The 16,553-nt window shown below is 52.7% G+C and overlaps 4 protein-coding genes and 1 long non-coding RNA gene across 9 annotated transcripts; 4 read left to right on the forward strand and 1 right to left on the reverse strand.

Moving 5' to 3' along the window:
• Positions 1–4: 4 nt before the first annotated feature.
• Positions 5–2,863, reverse strand: serpinf1 (serpin peptidase inhibitor, clade F (alpha-2 antiplasmin, pigment epithelium derived factor), member 1). Its single transcript, XM_052047107.1, has 8 exons — positions 2,760–2,863; positions 2,029–2,086; positions 1,655–1,859; positions 1,191–1,346; positions 899–1,102; positions 685–821; positions 387–597; positions 5–299 (listed from the first exon to the last, which is right to left on the reverse strand). The coding sequence occupies exons 2-8, from the start codon at positions 2,083–2,085 to the stop codon at positions 49–51; spliced, it is 1,221 nt and encodes a 406-aa protein (XP_051903067.1). The 5' UTR covers position 2,086; positions 2,760–2,863; the 3' UTR covers positions 5–48.
• On the forward strand, positions 497–1,593 carry LOC127588419 (uncharacterized). The gene is made up of 2 exons (XR_007959071.1): positions 497–623; positions 1,509–1,593. It is a non-coding gene; the product is annotated as an uncharacterized LOC127588419 (long non-coding RNA).
• LOC127588388 (Na(+)/citrate cotransporter-like) lies at positions 1,846–9,741 on the forward strand. Of its 4 annotated transcripts, XM_052047092.1 has the most exons (14): positions 1,846–1,979; positions 3,477–3,824; positions 5,246–5,374; positions 5,465–5,601; positions 5,737–5,969; positions 6,063–6,176; positions 6,316–6,484; positions 6,564–6,686; positions 6,780–6,992; positions 7,889–7,995; positions 8,400–8,521; positions 8,604–8,765; positions 8,876–9,013; positions 9,260–9,741. In XM_052047092.1, exons 2-14 carry the CDS (start codon positions 3,711–3,713, stop codon positions 9,386–9,388), a joined length of 1,890 nt encoding a protein of 629 aa, XP_051903052.1. In that variant the 5' UTR covers positions 1,846–1,979; positions 3,477–3,710; the 3' UTR covers positions 9,389–9,741. The 4 variants fall into 4 exon arrangements, with proteins under 4 accessions (XP_051903052.1, XP_051903050.1, XP_051903053.1 ...); XM_052047090.1 differs by having other exon boundaries at positions 5,246–5,601; XM_052047093.1 differs by lacking the exon at positions 3,477–3,824 and having other exon boundaries at positions 1,859–1,979.
• Positions 9,742–9,932: 191 nt separating this feature from the next.
• med31 (mediator complex subunit 31) lies at positions 9,933–10,836 on the forward strand. Its single transcript, XM_052047119.1, has 4 exons — positions 9,933–10,098; positions 10,198–10,272; positions 10,343–10,439; positions 10,536–10,836. The coding sequence occupies exons 1-4, from the start codon at positions 10,089–10,091 to the stop codon at positions 10,774–10,776; spliced, it is 423 nt and encodes a 140-aa protein (XP_051903079.1). The 5' UTR covers positions 9,933–10,088; the 3' UTR covers positions 10,777–10,836.
• A 165-nt stretch (positions 10,837–11,001) lies between these two features.
• On the forward strand, positions 11,002–13,840 carry LOC127588393 (uncharacterized). Of its 2 annotated transcripts, none has more exons than XM_052047100.1 (8): positions 11,002–11,741; positions 11,914–12,052; positions 12,338–12,486; positions 12,569–12,621; positions 12,689–12,813; positions 12,935–13,042; positions 13,179–13,388; positions 13,458–13,840. In XM_052047100.1, exons 1-8 carry the CDS (start codon positions 11,191–11,193, stop codon positions 13,773–13,775), a joined length of 1,653 nt encoding a protein of 550 aa, XP_051903060.1. In that variant the 5' UTR covers positions 11,002–11,190; the 3' UTR covers positions 13,776–13,840. The 2 variants fall into 2 exon arrangements, with proteins under 2 accessions (XP_051903060.1, XP_051903059.1); XM_052047099.1 differs by having other exon boundaries at positions 11,004–11,741; positions 12,569–12,620; positions 12,693–12,813.
• The last annotated feature ends 2,713 nt before the right edge of the window (positions 13,841–16,553 follow it).

Here is a 16,553-nt window from a genome sequence, read left to right on the forward strand (position 1 = left end):
CTCCTAGGACCTGCTAAGAGTGTGTGTGTGTGTGTGCGTGTGTGTGTATTAGATGGTCAGGTCCTTGGGATTGATCACCCTCCCAACGAGGAGCAGGGCCCCCGAGGCGTCATCGCGGATGAGGAAGAGGAAGGGGCGGTCCATGCGGTAGGTCAGGTGACCGGTGGCGGAGGTGGCGGGTGCCGATTGCTCGCCCTCGGCCGCCATCTCCATCACCACCTTGTGATTGACGCTGACCAGCTTGGCGGGCTGCGCCGCGATCTTCTCCAAATCCTGGTCGGCCAGCCAATCGCCGAGCCCTGCGGGGGAACCCAGACCACGCCTGAAGATCCGATCCGACGCGCGGCCCTCCGAAGGCCCCGCCGTAAAATCCGCCGAGGACTCACCCAGGTCGGGGAGCAGCGTCAGGAGATCGGCGGCGTAGCTGAACTTGAGGACGGGCATGGTGAGGGTGACGTGCGTGGCGTGCAGCGTGCTGCCCAGGTCTTGCACAAACTCGGCCGTCAGCGTCTCCTCCAGGGCCGTCAGGTTGGACGTGACTTCCTGAGGCAGGAACGCGAACATGCTCACCTGGTTCTGCAGGAGGATCTGCGCGATCTGCAACGAGAGGACAAGCGGCGGAGGTTGGTGGGTGGGGCGGTGCGGTGGCGAGGGTGGGCTCCGGCGGGCCCCTTCCTGGCTCACCGTGCAGCTCAGGTCAGAGTCCACGCCCATCTTGATGGGGTAGTTCTCCTGTTGCATCATGGGAACCCGGACGGGCGCTTTGCCTTCCTGCTGGAAGTTCTGCAAGGACTGAGGCGCGAACGCCGTCACCCACTTCCCTGTTTGGCGGGAGCACATTTGCCGTTGCTCTCGTTGGCGTGCGTTGCGTCCATGTTGTCGTCACGGCGATGGTCACCTTTGAAGTAGGCACCGGCCACGGCGTTGACTCCGGGCTTTTTGGTCAGGGGCTTGGCCAGGAGGCGCTGCACCTTGTTGCCGGTCTCCGAGGCCACCCAGTCATTGATGTCCTTGGTGTCTCGGCCCCCGCCCTGCAGGGCTTTGGGCCGGATGCCGTATTGCTGCTCCACCGCCGTGAAGAATTCTTGCTTGAGGCGCAGACCTGAGAGGAAAAAAAAAAAGTGGCCTTGCGTCATGACGCGTGGTGGGGGGGGGGGGATTTCGATTGGGTGCGGGTCGCGCGGACTGACGTCTGGCCAGGTAGAGGCGGGCTGCGGTGCTGAGTCCTTTGTTGCCTGTCTTGACGGAGGCCAGGAGGTCCCTCAGGGTGTTGTGGAGCTGAGGGTCTTGCAGGGTGTGGTAGCGCAAGGCCCGGAACAGCTGCCCCTGGGCACGCTCCGAAGCGCCTGTGGAACCGACCGCGTTAGCCCGCTTTGCTCAATACGGCGCAGAGACGAGCCCTTAATTTAAGGGCCCCCGCCCTTACAACAGCCTCGACAGACACCCGAAAGCGGGGCTGTCCGGAGTCGGTCCTCCTGGGCTGATGATTTGAATCATGTGTGTTGCAGGAGGCCGGGGAGCGACCCTTGAGGACCGCCGACGGACGTGCCTGTCCTAAAGGCACCCTCGGAAGGGGTTCAGACCCAACCAAAAGACCCCTTGGAAGCCCAACTTGGAGACTCCCCAAGAGACCCCCCTAAAGGTTTGTGCTCACCCAGGGCCAGCTGAGTGAGGACCGCCGAGACGCCGACGGGCGCCAGAAAGACATTGGCGCCGTCCTGTTGGGATGCCAGCGCGCGGAACAGGTTGTAGCCAAAGTCTGAGGTGGCGGCAGCCATCTTGGTGGCGGGCGTGGTGAAGAGCTCCACGGGTTCCGCTTGGTCATCCTCGCCGGCCGCCGGCTCGTCCTCCGTCTGCGCCTGCGTCAGAAAGCGAAAGGGCCCACGTCAACGCCTGGCGACCGAGGGGGGCCACCCTCAAAGCTACCCCCGGGGACACCCCAAGACGTCTCCAGGGCGTCGCCGGCCGACGTTGATCTGGTATGTTGGAACGATGCATCGGCACATTCATTCACCATGTTGACGATACCTGAACCACAACCAAGACCGCGAGGCCCAAAAGCAGGAGCGGGGTCGTCAGCTTCATCCTGAAACACACACACACGTAATATATATATATATGTATATATATATTTTTTTTACATGAATTTTTCCTCACTCTGATTTCAGTTTTCGTGCCTGCACTTAAAAAACATGTTTGTGCCTCTCGGGTCGTGTAAATTGATCATCGCAACGCTGCCAAAGGGTCAAAGTGCACGTCGCTCGCGCACAAAGTCGCTTGCACACGCGCGGCGGGGAGAAGTAACCAAGTACAAATACTCTCGTAGTGTAACTGCAGTTGATTTCCCCGCGACTCCGTCGGAACTTAAGTACTTTTCTCAGCCAAATTTGTTGTTTGAATGTTGTGATTATCGTTGTTATTCATCCTTACATCAGTCCTTTGATTTTTTTTTTTCCCAGAGTCGTTCTTGCCCAAGTGCAGGGTGTGACTTCTCCGGTATTGGCACCTTTGCGGGATGGTCACGTGGTGACGACACGCTGTCGCCCCCAAAAATGCCCCCCTACCCCTACCCCACCCCGATTACCGGTATACGTCGGCCCGCGACAAAAGATCTAAAAGTGCACTCGGTTAGACATGGCTCGACTATTTAGCTATTGCGGTTGTGCAGAGCGCCTAAAGTGCTCAAGTTGAACCCCCCCGCCCCAAAAAAAAGGGCGAAGACGTGGAAGCAAAGGACAAAGTGATTGACGCGCACTCACCTCGCAGCAGCGTTGCTCTCTCGCTCCACGTCGGCGCGCGTGACAGCGAGGCGCGCGCCCGGCGTCGGCGGCTCGCTCCCGAGCGGGGACGCGCAGCCGAGACCCGATCCGCCGTCCGCGTGACGGGATGGCGAGCTCCAGCTCGAGCTCAAGCTCTGGCCCTGGCCCTGCTCCGTCCGTCTCTTTGTCTTCGGTTCTCCGGCCCCACGTCTGTCTGTCCGTCCGCATTGGACAACATTGGCGCGACACGTCGACTTTTGTCTGTGCGGTGTCACGTGAACGCTCCGCGTGGTCGCGGAACGGACTCCACCGTCCCGGGGCAACGCGGCGGCACCGGGCGCGACAGTAGCAAGGAGCGGCCGCGAGGTGGCAGCAGACTCACATCAATCACAACTTGACTCGCCCGCTGACCACCAGCGGACTTGTCGCCGGACCTCATTCATTCATTCATTCATCATTCCTTCGTTGATGGTTCCCTCAATGATCACGTCACTCGCGCATTCATTCATTCACTCACTCCACCGATGCTTGAGATGATTCTTCATTTCTTCCTGGTTGGACAACCGACGTGGATCCAATGTCGGTCGTTCGTTCGCTCGTCCTTCCTTCACTGGCCATCCGACGTCGTTTATTCAGTCATCATTGTCCTTCGTTCGTCTTTCTTTGCTTTCCTTTTCATTGGACGCTCATTTATTCATCCCTCCTTCCTTCTTTCAGCAGTGCGCAAGGCCACCGGCTCAACGGCCCTTCTTTCTGTTGCCCTCGTGCGCGCGCGCGTGCACGGCTACTATTTAGAGGGAATGGGGAGCGCGTTGGCGGCAGAAACAAGTTTGAAGAAGTTTGAAGCTGGAGGCTGTCGTCCGCACCTTGGTGGTCACTCCTCCTCCTGGTCCTGGTCCTGGTCCCGGTCCTCGTGGTGCTCCAGTTCTTGGCTCCCGCAGCTCCCGGTCGATGGCGGCGCTTCGCGCGCCGGTGCGACTGCTTCGCGCCGTGTGGCGTCAGAAGGGCGTCTGGGTCGTGGCCTTGGCTCCGCTGGTCCTGCTGCCGCTCGCCCTCAGCACCAAGGTGACCCACGGGGGGGGGGGGGCAATTCTGTCTTTCGCTCGCTCGCTCCGACGTTTTTTGTCAAATGTTTTGTCTTCATTCGTGACTGTTTCGGTCTTCGTATTCGCTCGTAGAGTTGAAAATATATTCGTCTCGTTGTTTTAATTTGTGACGTCATTTATACATTTATTATTATACATTTAAAACGTTTATTTTGTGCAATTAAACACTTTATTTTTTCGTCCCTGCCCCAATTTTGATGCTGTAGACCGCAAATTTCCCCATTGTGGGACAAATAAAGGTTAGCTTATCTTCTTCTATACATTTCCGCGCATACCATTCGAATTATTTTCCATCTTCATTGATTGATAAGCATTTCATGTTTTTTTTGGGGGGGGGGGGTTCATTTTCAACAATATTTTTCCATTCGCCATTTCAATGTTTTATTTCGAAATGTGTTTGATTGCCGGTGGTTTTCTTGATAATTGCATTTTTCCTTCCCACCTTTGAGTCATTGGAAGGTTTCACGATTTCCAAGTGCGCCGCGAGCGCCTTTTTTCCTCACTGAAAGTTGTCATTTCTCGACAACATTCGTTGAGAAACGTCGGGCGTTCATTCCCGATGTTCAGAGGAACATCTTCTGGGCTTTTTGACTTCCAAATGGGCCTCCTTCATTGAACCCTTTTCATCCCGGACATTTAAAAGTCAATGAAATCATAGTTGTCCTTCACAAACGTGACTGCTGGGATTAAACGGCTTCGCCTTTTCATCCTTAAGCCTTTGCAAACGTTGGAAAATGTGCCTCATCGCACGATGGTTTTGCACCCTCAAACTTTTCCAGGATGAAAACTGCCGCTGGCACTTTTTTCATTTGTCGTTTGGAAACAAGCGATGCTCAAAAGTTGTCGACTCGTTTCCTCGATGTTGCTTTCTCAACGCGTTTATCCGTTGAAGTATTTTTCATTCCTCAACTTTTCTGGCCCCCCCCACCCCCTCGCGGCTGTCACTGATTGACAAGCCTGCGCAGCACATCGGCTCCAAGTTCAGCGACCTTTCCATTCATCAATATTGATTCCTCGCCGCCCCTCCGTCCTCGCCCGTGTGGGCGCACGTGTTTGTGTACGTGAGCGTGCGTGCGTGCGTGTGCGCACGCAAACGGCCCGTCAGTGAAACCCAAGTGGCGTGTTTGCGCTCAGCCGGTCCCGGCGGCCTCCCGTCGGCGGCCTCCCGCCGGCCTTTGCTACTTTCTCACGCTCTTCCTCATTTTCACCTTCGTCGTCACGGCTGGCAACCATACAAAGAGGAACACAAGTGCTGCAGCAACACACGTAGACAGATAATACAGGAGATAATATGGGGGGAAAAAAGTCTTGAAACGCGCTAGCTACCATGCGGTGTTTTGTGTGCTTACGCAAACTGCGTGTCTCTATGTGCGTGCGCAGGAGGCGGCGTGCGCATACGTGATCCTGCTGATGGCGCTGTACTGGTGCACGGAGGTCCTGCCGCTGGCCGTCACGGCGCTGCTGCCGACCATCTTGTTTCCCCTGCTCGGCATCATGCGCTCCAAAGATGTAAACTTCCGCATACACGCACGCCGCGTGTGCGCTATTGAGTATGTTGGTAGCATGTGGAACAAAATGGCGAAAGGTCTCTCCGCGCAGGTGTGCATGCAGTACCTGCGAGACAGCAACATGTTGTTTGTGGGCGGGTTGATGGTGGCGGTGGCCGTGGAGCACTGGAACCTCCACAAACGCATCGCGCTCAAAGTCCTACTGGTGGTGGGCGTCAGGCCCGCGTTGTGAGTCCATACCTGACGGTGTATTGTCCCTCTACGTGTGTTGCTACACCTTTTGTGTCAAATATGAAACTGGCCATATTTGGAGCTGTGAAGTTTCTGCAATGGATCCAAATCCACGCACGTGTCCCACGACAGGCTGATGCTGGGCTTCATGAGCGTGACGGCCTTCCTGTCCATGTGGATCAGCAACACGGCCACGGCCGCCATGATGGTCCCCATCGTGCAGGCCGTGCTGGACCAGCTGCGTTGCCGTGACGACGCAGAAGAAGGACGCCGGACGACGCGCGAAGGCGCCGCGGACCCCGCCTCCGCAAAGCAGAGCGCCTGTGTCGTCCGAATGCCTGACGTGGAAGCTTCCGGAAGGACGGGCGCGTCTACGGCCGTCGCAGGTGGCGGTCCAAAAAACGAGTTCGGTCCGATACGATAGGAAGTTGCTCTTTGACGGAGTTTCTCTGCTGCAGGAGAGTGTGAAGAAAGAACGGGAGAGGGCGGAGCGCCGACAACGACCTGCGAGGACGTGACCGTGTCAACACTCAAACCGCCACCACAGGACCAACCTGCGTCTGCGCCAAAAGGTCAGAGGGCAAATCCAGTCCGGGTCATTCGTTTGGTGAATGTGCCAACCCGTGCAGCAGATCACTTTGCCTTAAGTTCCATGTCTACGGGCGACCGGCCACCGCGGGGTGTGAACACTTTGGCAACCTGTGCCCTCAGCGTCCGTGTCGAGCGCCGTTTGCGCGTCGGAGGCGGACGGCGCGGACGAGCGTCGGAAGCGTTTGAGCAAAGGCCTGCTCCTGAGCGTGTGCTACGCAGCCAGCATCGGCGGCATCGCCACGCTCACCGGAACCGGACCCAACCTGGTTCTGCTGGGCCAGATGAGCCAGTGAGTGCCCGGCCGGCGGCTAAAGCGCGAGCGAGCGCAGGCGGCGGCGCTCTTATCGTCAAAGCGCCAAGTCCCGCAGGTTGTTCCCGCAGAGCGGCGGCGTCATCAACTCGGCGTCCTGGTTCGCCTTCGCCTTCCCCACCATGTTGATGATGCTCTTCATGGCCTGGATTCTATTGCAGCAAGTCTTCATCGGACGCAGGTCAGCCCCCCCCCTGAACGCGCTGCGACTTTTCTCTCGCCGCCCGCTTCGGCCGTATGACCCCCCCCCGTCGCCGTGTCGTCCGATCGTCAGCCCGCGGGGAGCGTGGTCGTGCGGGAGGGGGCGGCCGGCGAAGGAGCGGGCGGCGCGCGACGCCATCGAAGAGGAGCAGCGGCGGCTGGGTCGCATGAGCTACGGCGAGGCCAGCGTGATGGCGCTCTTCCTCCTGATGGTGGTGCTGTGGTTCACGCGGGAGCCGCGCTTCGTGGACGGCTGGGCCTCGCGGGCCTTCAACGCCGACGGCGAGTGAGTCGGACCGCCGTTTCTCTTCCTGCATCATGACTCATTGATTTCAGCTCCCGCCGGTGTGCGTCATATTTAACTTGGCCACCGGGGGCAGTATTAAGCGGTCAGGAAGAAATCAACCTAACGTTGTTTCTTGCAAAATCTCATCAAGGTGTCTGATTGGCTTAGCCTCACGTGGCCACGGTCTGATCTGTCAATGAAAGTCTCTGAACCTTGAAAAGGGGACCAAAGTGGACGCCATTCATGTTCATTCATGAAATCGCTGCCAGGTTGCACAACGGCGACTTCTACCAGCACTTTGCGTAAACAACACGAGGCTTGCGAGTGTGTGTGTGTGTGTGTGTGTGTGTGTGTGCGTCCTATCAATATTTGCGCTCCGCGGCGGCAGGAAGTGAACATGACCTCTCTGTCGCACGGCCAAAAAAATAACACCGTTGATGAGGACGCTTTGTATGTTGGAACACTTTTTGTTTGCACAATGGACAACAACCTCAAAAACAAAGTTTGATCAGAGGCGAAATGTCACGGATGGGCTAATGAAGAGCATCGCCAGTTGTGGCGTTATGTAAAATCTCAACATAAGTGGCTGCGACACGTGCCTGTATTCTTTATCCTCTGTAAAGAACAACAAATATCACTTTGGCTTAATGAGTTGTGAGTGTCTTCGTGTACAGTACAGCAGTATGTCCCTTGGATGAGATGATGGATGGATGGATGGATGGATGAATGGATGATTCTTCCCGCAGGTGGCCAAGATGCACACACCAAAAGGAGCAGTCCAATGTTGGTTTGAAGCAAACAATGTGGCAAAGGCTGCTTACTTTCTTTACATTTGCTCTATTTTCAATTTTTTTTTATTTAAAAAGCACCTTTTGAAAGTCACCACATCTCTGCAGGTTCGTCACGGACGCCACCGTCTCCCTCTTTGTGGCGCTTTTATTGTTCATCCTGCCGTCCCAGCCGCCCAAATATCTCCTGTGCTGGAGGCGCAGCTCGGACGCGGGTCAGTGACACGTCCGCGTCCACTCGCACGCACGTACACAAAATAATCATTTCAACATTCGGTTTTCAATAATATTTACAAAAAAAAAGACACTTTATTATGGTACGAGTATAATTTTTTAAAAATAATAACGATTTAAAAAAATACTTTTTCAAAAAAAAAATTTGCAATCAAATGCACTTTTTGAATCACGGGACTTTTTTTCCCCATTAAACTACAACTTGATTCTGAAAGCACCCACATTTTGTTACTCAACAAGAGGTGGTGGCGGGGGCAAGTTGCCCTCCAAAATAGGCATTTCCCCCCCCCCACACCCCCAACAAGCATTTGACTACTCTCGAAAGGAGACGATCTCCTTGACTGAGGTGAAAGTTTTTTTTTTTTGCTTTGCTGCGTCCAATCAGACGCGCAGGTGTGCCCAGGTCCCGCCCCTCCCCTTTTGACCTGGAAGGTGGCGCAGGCCAAGATTCCCTGGAACATCGTGCTGCTGCTGGGCGGAGGCTTCGCGCTGGCCAAAGGAAGCGAGGTGAGCGGAAAATGGCTCCGATCGGAGAAAAAGCGTCCGATTGCGATTGGGGAGTTGTTGGGATGTGGCTGCGTGGTTTCAGGAGTCGGGCTTGTCGCGCTGGTTGGGCTCGCAGATGACGCCGCTTCACTCCATCCCGCCGTGGGCCATCACCGTGGTCCTGTGCCTCCTCACCGCCACCTTCACAGAGTGCGCCAGCAACGTGGCCACGGCCACCCTCCTCCTCCCGATCCTGGCCTCCATGGTAAGTCATCTTCGGGGGGAACCGGAACCCTCTCTGGGGACTGCGGGCTTCCTTTGGGACGAGAAGCTTATCTGTGGCTCTTGTTGTTGTTGCGCGACCTATGCGTGCAGTCGCAGTCCATCAGCGTGAATCCTTTGTACGTGATGATCCCGTGCACCCTGAGCGCCTCCTTTGCCTTCATGCTGCCCGTGGCCACGCCCCCCAACGCCATCGTCTTCTCTTCGGGCTACCTCAAAGTAGCCGACATGGCGAGTCTGCGGAGCCAACGCTACACCGTGCCAAGATAAACACGCGGGCCAGGCACATGCTTTCAAACATGTTACGCTAGCATTATAGCAATAAGAAAAACATACGTACAAACATGGCCGCACGCTCGTAGTTGGCAACAGAACTTTAGCCACGAGCGCGTCAACGTCGCGTGCGACCTTTTAGCCACACTGGCCGTCAAATGCGCATGTTCATAACCTGGTGCTGTTACCGTGCGCCCCCTGCAGGCGAAAACCGGCGTGGTGATGAACGTCATCGGCATCGCGTGCATCAGCGTGGCCATCAACACGTGGGGCCGCGTCCTGTTCTCTCTGGACTCCTTCCCCGAGTGGGCCAACGGCACCACGCACATTTAATTTCGCCGCTCCAGCTGCTTTCGCTTGTCACATGATGCCATGATCTGCTTTGGAAAAGTTGTTTCCTAAGTTTGTTGACTCAGACGCGTTGGAAATGTATGTTTTGATAGAGACATTTGTTAATAATCTAGTTTCATTTATTAGGAGGAGAATATGAAGATCGTATTTCAGGTAATATTGTGAATTTTATGTGTAGTGCATTCATGTTAATGTTATTTTCCGTTGGACTCCACTTTTGAGGTTATCGTTTGTGTTGATGTTGTTTTTATGTTCAAGCTTTTGACTTGTTGTACATAAATGTAACATGCTAACTCTTTTATGATCTTTCAATAAACATTTCACACAAAACCGTGGCCGCTTTTGAACCATCATCGTTTGACCTCCCGCTGTTGAGATATGAAATTAATTAAATACAGTACATACGGCGTATGAAGTGGCAAAACGCAAAATGAAATAAAAATGATCCGAGCGTTTTGGTTGCAAAATGTCCCCCTCTAGCGTAAGCTTTAGACATGTTCTCAATATCGTAAATGGACGTAAATGTCGCGAAAAAGTCGTCGTCATTGTCGTTCATTTCCGGCAAACATGGCCGTCTCTTCTTACGGCTGAACGACCAAACAAAGCAGCGAAGGCTTTTCGACGCGTTTTCTCCCTTTCTCGCCTTCCTCTGCTCGGCGGACGAAAAAGAGCGACTTTTGTTATGGAAACAGGTGAGCCAGCTTGAATGTTTCTTCCAGCTTCCGTTGTGCTAACAAGCTAAAGCTACTCGGCCATACGTTAACACGTATTGTTTTGTGTGTGCGCCACAGAGGAACAGGCTCGGACCCGCTTCCAGTCAGAGTTGGAGTTCATCCAATGTTTGGCCAACCCAAACTATCTCAACTGTAAGTGCGAGCCTTTGTTTTGCAACACGACAACACACGACTGATGACACACTCCTTTGCGTGCGTGTAGTCCTGGCTCAGAGGGGCTTCCTGAGGGAGAGGCCCTTCATCAACTACCTCAAGTATCTGTTGTACTGGAAGGAGCCCGACTACGCCAAGTTTCTCAAGTAAGACCGCCAAAATGCTGAGAGTGGCCGTCGGTTGCCTTTTCAATGCGACGCAAAAATCCAGCAATTGAGTGCGAGCGCCCCCCCCCCGCGCAGGTACCCGCACTGCCTGCACATGCTGGAGCTGCTGCAGTACGAGCACTTCCGCAAGGAGCTGGTGAACGCGCAGTGCGCCAAGTTCATCGACGAGCAGCAGCTGCTCCACTGGCAGCACTACTCCAGGAAGCGAACGCGGCTGCAGCAGGCGCTGGCCGAGCAGCCCCCGCCTCAGCAACAGCAGCAGCAGCAGCAGCAACAGCCGCCGCCGCCGCAGCACGCCAACGCCGCCGCCAAGTGACCTCAGCTGCCCCGCTTGATTGTTTTTGCTGGCTGGAAAAACAATAAATGTTGAAATCTGGATTTTCTTCTTTATTGTTCTCGATTTGTCCATGGGGCACAAACAATTGCTTGAACAGAAATACTGTTGAGTGGTACCTCGGGCTGTTTATTTATTGCTTACGTATTGCGGGGCAAAATTAAATTTGGGTGACGGAAAAAAAAGCAGAGAGTAAACAGCCCGTCAGTCTGATCATCCAAATACGGCAGATTCTTGGCGAAACTTGCTTTTCAGCTCGTTGCAATACCGATTAGAACGTTGCGTTGTTCGGCTTCAAAAAAAGGAAGAGCGTGATACTTTTATTTTGAAGTCCAACAACCGGAAACATGAGGTGTGTTTTTCCCCGCAACTTGACTTCCTGGTCAAAAGTCGCAAATGTTTGTTTGGCTTTTACAGCGGAACGACACAGGTACGCGACGTAAACTTCATTTCACCGCCTTATTAGTATCAACGGGAGCGAAAAGTTCCATTTTGTACTGTTTTTGCTTTCGGATCTTTCGTCCAGCTGCGACGAAGTCTCATTTCCCTGATGCAATCGTCGGCCTGACGGGTTTTTTCTTGACCGATGCGAAGTTGTTAATATCAACATTCCATGACAAGAGTAACATGCTTTCAGTCTGTCCTTGTTGGGTTTTAGGAGCGCTTGTTGATGAGATTCTGGTTGGAGATTCGGTTCTATCCTCCTTTTCAATGTTGTCGAGCGATTGCAGGAGTTCCTGCCGCGGTTGCCGTGCGATGGAATTGCTGCGGGTGGCAGTGATCGGCGCGGGGGCGGCGGGACTTTGCGCGGCCCGACACGTTCTGTCCAGACCGGAACGCTTCGCCCCTCCTGTCGTCTTTGAGCTCACCGCCGACGTGGGGGGAACTTGGCGCTACCAGGAGCGGGTCGGACCGGACGTACGATGCAGCATGTATAAAAACCTCAGGTGAGAACCAAACTCACAAAGCCCCCCGGTCACCCGAGAACTTGCCCCCAGACATAGGCCTGAGTATAGTTCTTCTTCCGACCCTGGACACTTTGACCATGTAAGACCTGCAGGAGAAGATGAGGCTTATAACACTGATCCCACGACTGGGATCCCGTTCTTTGGGGCACAGGACCAACCTTCCCAAAGAGGTGATGATGTTCCCGGACTTTCCGTTCGACCCGCAGCTCAACAGCTTCCTGTCGCATCAGGATGTGCGGCGCTACCTGGAGGACTACTGTCGACGGTACCGCATCCGCCCCCACATCAAGGTAAATTTGACTTAAGACTCTTGGCAACTGTTAAAGCTGGATCCAGTTCTGGCTGTAGACTGAGGGCGCTCGAGTCCGGTCCTCGGGAGCCCCTTTTCCTGCACGTTTGAGATGTTTCTGCCTCTGATACAGATGACCGTGTATACTAAGGCATTTTTAGCCCCCCCCCCCCCAAAAAAAAACGACTTCCCTCGCAAGTTCTGATCGTAGGTCTGGTTTGTGTGTCGATGTGATGCTGCTCTTGTTCTCGTCGCTCGACATCTGGTCTCATCGAGTCCGTGTCAGTTCCGCAGCGCAGTGGAAGAGGTGAAGCCCGTCGCGATGACAACGGAGGACGCCGAGAACGGGACACGGACCACCTGGGAGGTGACGGCGTGCGACGCCTCGGGATGCCGGACCACCGCCACCTTCGACGCGGTCTTTGTGTGTTCCGGGTGAGACGAGACGCTAACGGGGAGGAACGCCGGCTGCCGGGCGCCCGCGGGGGTCGCTCACGTTCAGCCGTTTGCCTGGCAGGCATTACTCGGAGCCCAACGTCCCCAGCGTGCCGGGCCTTGAGAACTTCAAAGGCGAGTCCTTCGTGATCCGTGTGACGGGCAACGCTGCTAACTTGCTTCCCTGACTGGCCTGGTGTAGGACGGGTTCTCCACAGTCACTCGTACAGGAGCGCCGAAGCCTTCTCGTCTCGCTCGGTGGTGGTCTTGGGAGCCAAAGCGTCGGGCGTAGACATTTCCTTGGAGCTCGCCAAAGCGGGCGCCCAGGTCAAAATGTCCTTCCGGGATTTCAATTCATTCTTACGGGCTTTGTCGCGCAACAAAGTCTATTTGTCGGCACTGCAGCGTCGCCGTCCATCCTAACTGGCGTTTTTGTCCTTCCTCGCAGGTGACGCTGAGTCACCGCGGTCCCCCTTTGGCGGCCGCTCTTCCGGATGGGATCCGCCAGTCGAGTCCGCCGGTGGCCGTCCAGGACGATGGCAGAATTTGCTTTCAGGTGAGCAAAAAGTGCCGTGGCATCGCTCATAAAACGTCCGGATCTGGCACGATTGCGACGCCATGTTACATCGGCGACCGATTCAACACAAACGACCCAGCGATGGGACGCTCCAATGCGGCATGTGGCATTCCAGGACGGCTCGGTGCGCGCCGCCGACGTGCTGCTCTTTTGCACGGGCTACAACTTCAGCTTTCCTTTCCTGGACGGCGGCCGGCTGGGCTTGGAGCTGGAGGAGCAGCTGGTGGCGCCGCTCTACCGCTTCATGATGCCGCCCGCCTTTCCCTCGCTCGTCTTCATCGGGCTCTGCAAGAGCATTTGCCCCTTCGCCAACTTCCATTGCCAGGTGACGAGGGGGCGGGGCCCCGGCGCAAAAATCAACTCTGTCGTGTTTACGGTTGCGTCCATCCGTCAGGTCCAGTTCGCGCTTGGCGCTCTGGCCGGCTCGCCGGCGCTGCCGTCGCGAGCCCAGATGGCGGCGGAGGCGCGGCTCGCGCTGCAGAAGAAGGTAGACGGCGGTGCGGCGCGGCGCCACCTGCTGGTGATGGGCGGGGACCAGTGGGAGTACCTCGCCGAGCTGGCCGCCGACGCCGGCTTCTCGCCGCCGTCTCCGGTCGTGCGCAGCCTCTACGAGGAAGTGTGGCGGCAGCGGGAGCTTCAGCCCGACGGCTACCGCGAGCTGAATTACAGGCTTCTTAGTGACACCCAGTGGCAGGTGGTGGACACTGCATAAAGCCCCGTTGCCTCGTCCCGTGCTGCGTTCCTTACCTTGATTTTCATTTGTTGTTCTGATTAAAATTAATAAATACATAAATGTTGTTTTCAATGGGAAATTTAAATGAGTGTCATGATGTTGTAACGTGAATGAAAAAAAATCTACATGGAAATTTGCTGATTTTATTTTATTTTTTTAATACACATTGCTCATTTTTGAAAGGTTTGCTTGGATGACATTTTTTCTCCTCAACATGTTCAAGGCATTTTTGGTCCGAAAAAAACGACCATGTATAGTAAGGCGTTTTTGACGCGAAAAAAACGACATAGTATAGTAAGGCGTTTTTAGCCCGAAAAAAAACGTCCATGTATAGTAAGGCGTTTTTGACTCGAAAAAAAACGACCATGTATAGTAAGGCGTTTTTGACGCGAAAAAAACGACCATGTATAGTAAGGCGTTTTTGGTCCGAAAAAAACGACCATGTATAGTAAGGCGTTTTTAGCCCGAAAAAAACGTCCATGTATAGTAAGGCGTTTTTGACGCGAAAAAAACGACCATGTATAGTAAGGCGTTTTTGACGCGAAAAAAACGACCATGTATAGTAAGGCGTTTTTGACGCGAAAAAAACGACCATGTATAGTAAGGCGTTTTTGGTCCGAAAAAAACGACCATGTATAGTAAGGCGTTTTTAGCCCGAAAAAAAACGTCCATGTATAGTAAGGCGTTTTTGACGCGAAAAAAACGACATAGTATAGTAAGGCGTTTTTAGCCCGAAAAAAAACGTCCATGTATAGTAAGGCGTTTTTGACGCGAAAAAAACGACCATGTATAGTAAGGCGTTTTTGGTCCGAAAAAAACGACCATGTATAGTAAGGCGTTTTTGACCCAAAAAAACGACATAGTATAGTAAGGCGTTTTTAGCCCGAAAAAAACGTCCATGTATAGTAAGGCGTTTTTGACGCGAAAAAAACGACCATGTATAGTAAGGCGTTTTTGACGCGAAAAAAACGACATAGTGTAGTAAGGCGTTTTTAGCCCAAAAAAAAACGTCCATGTATAGTAAGGCGTTTTTGACGCGAAAAAAACGACCATGTATAGTAAGGCGTTTTTGACGCGAAAAAAACGACCATGTATAGTAAGGCGTTTTTGACGCGAAAAAACGACCATGTATAGTAAGGCGTTTTTGACGCGAAAAAAACGACCATGTATAGTAAGGCGTTTTTGACTCGAAAAAAAACGACCATGTATAGTAAGGCGTTTTTGACGCGAAAAAAACGACCATGTATAGTAAGGCGTTTTTGGTCCGAAAAAAACGACCATGTATAGTAAGGCGTTTTTAGCCCGAAAAAAACGTCCATGTATAGTAAGGCGTTTTTGACGCGAAAAAAACGACCATGTATAGTAAGGCGTTTTTGACGCGAAAAAAACGACCATGTATAGTAAGGCGTTTTTGACGCGAAAAAAACGACCATGTATAGTAAGGCGTTTTTGGTCCGAAAAAAACGACCATGTATAGTAAGGCGTTTTTAGCCCGAAAAAAAACGTCCATGTATAGTAAGGCGTTTTTGACGCGAAAAAAACGACATAGTATAGTAAGGCGTTTTTAGCCCGAAAAAAAACGTCCATGTATAGTAAGGCGTTTTTGACGCGAAAAAAACGACCATGTATAGTAAGGCGTTTTTGGTCCGAAAAAAACGACCATGTATAGTAAGGCGTTTTTGACCCAAAAAAACGACATAGTATAGTAAGGCGTTTTTAGCCCGAAAAAAACGTCCATGTATAGTAAGGCGTTTTTGACGCGAAAAAAACGACCATGTATAGTAAGGCGTTTTTGACGCGAAAAAAACGACATAGTGTAGTAAGGCGTTTTTAGCCCAAAAAAAAACGTCCATGTATAGTAAGGCGTTTTTGACGCGAAAAAAACGACCATGTATAGTAAGGCGTTTTTGACGCGAAAAAAACGACCATGTATAGTAAGGCGTTTTTGACGCGAAAAAACGACCATGTATAGTAAGGCGTTTTTGACGCGAAAAAAACGACCATGTATAGTAAGGCGTTTTTGGTCCGAAAAAAACGACCATGTATAGTAAGGCGTTTTTGACCCAAAAAAACGACATAGTATAGTAAGGCGTTTTTAGCCCGAAAAAAACGTCCATGTATAGTAAGGCGTTTTTGACGCGAAAAAAACGACCATGTATAGTAAGGCGTTTTTGACGCGAAAAAAACGACCATGTATAGTAAGGCGTTTTTGACGCGAAAAAAACGACCATGTATAGTAAGGCGTTTTTGGTCCGAAAAAAACGACATAGTATAGTAAGGCGTTTTTAGCCCGAAAAAAACGACCATGTATAGTAAGGCGTTTTTGACCCCAAAAAACGACCATGTATAGTAAGGCGTTTTTGACGCGAAAAAACGACCATGTATAGTAAGGCGTTTTTGACGCGAAAAAAACGACCATGTATAGTAAGGCGTTTTTGGTCCGAAAAAAACGAACATGTATAGTAAGGCGTTTTTGACCCCAAAAAACGACATAGTATAGTAAGGCGTTTTTAGCCCGAAAAAAACGACCATGTATAGTAAGGCGTTTTTGACCCCAAAAAACGACATAGTATAGTAAGGCGTTTTTAGCCCGAAAAAAACGTCCATGTATAGTAAGGCGTTTTTGACGCGAAAAAAACGACCATGTATAGTAAGGCGTTTTTGACGCGAAAAAACGACCATGTATAGTAAGGCGTTTTTGACGCGAAAAAAACGACCATGTATAGTAAGGCGTTTTTGGTCCGAAAAAAAAGACCA

Source organism: Hippocampus zosterae, chromosome 16, assembly GCF_025434085.1.
Source record: "Hippocampus zosterae strain Florida chromosome 16, ASM2543408v3, whole genome shotgun sequence".
Taxonomy (NCBI): Eukaryota; Metazoa; Chordata; class Actinopteri; order Syngnathiformes; family Syngnathidae; genus Hippocampus; species Hippocampus zosterae.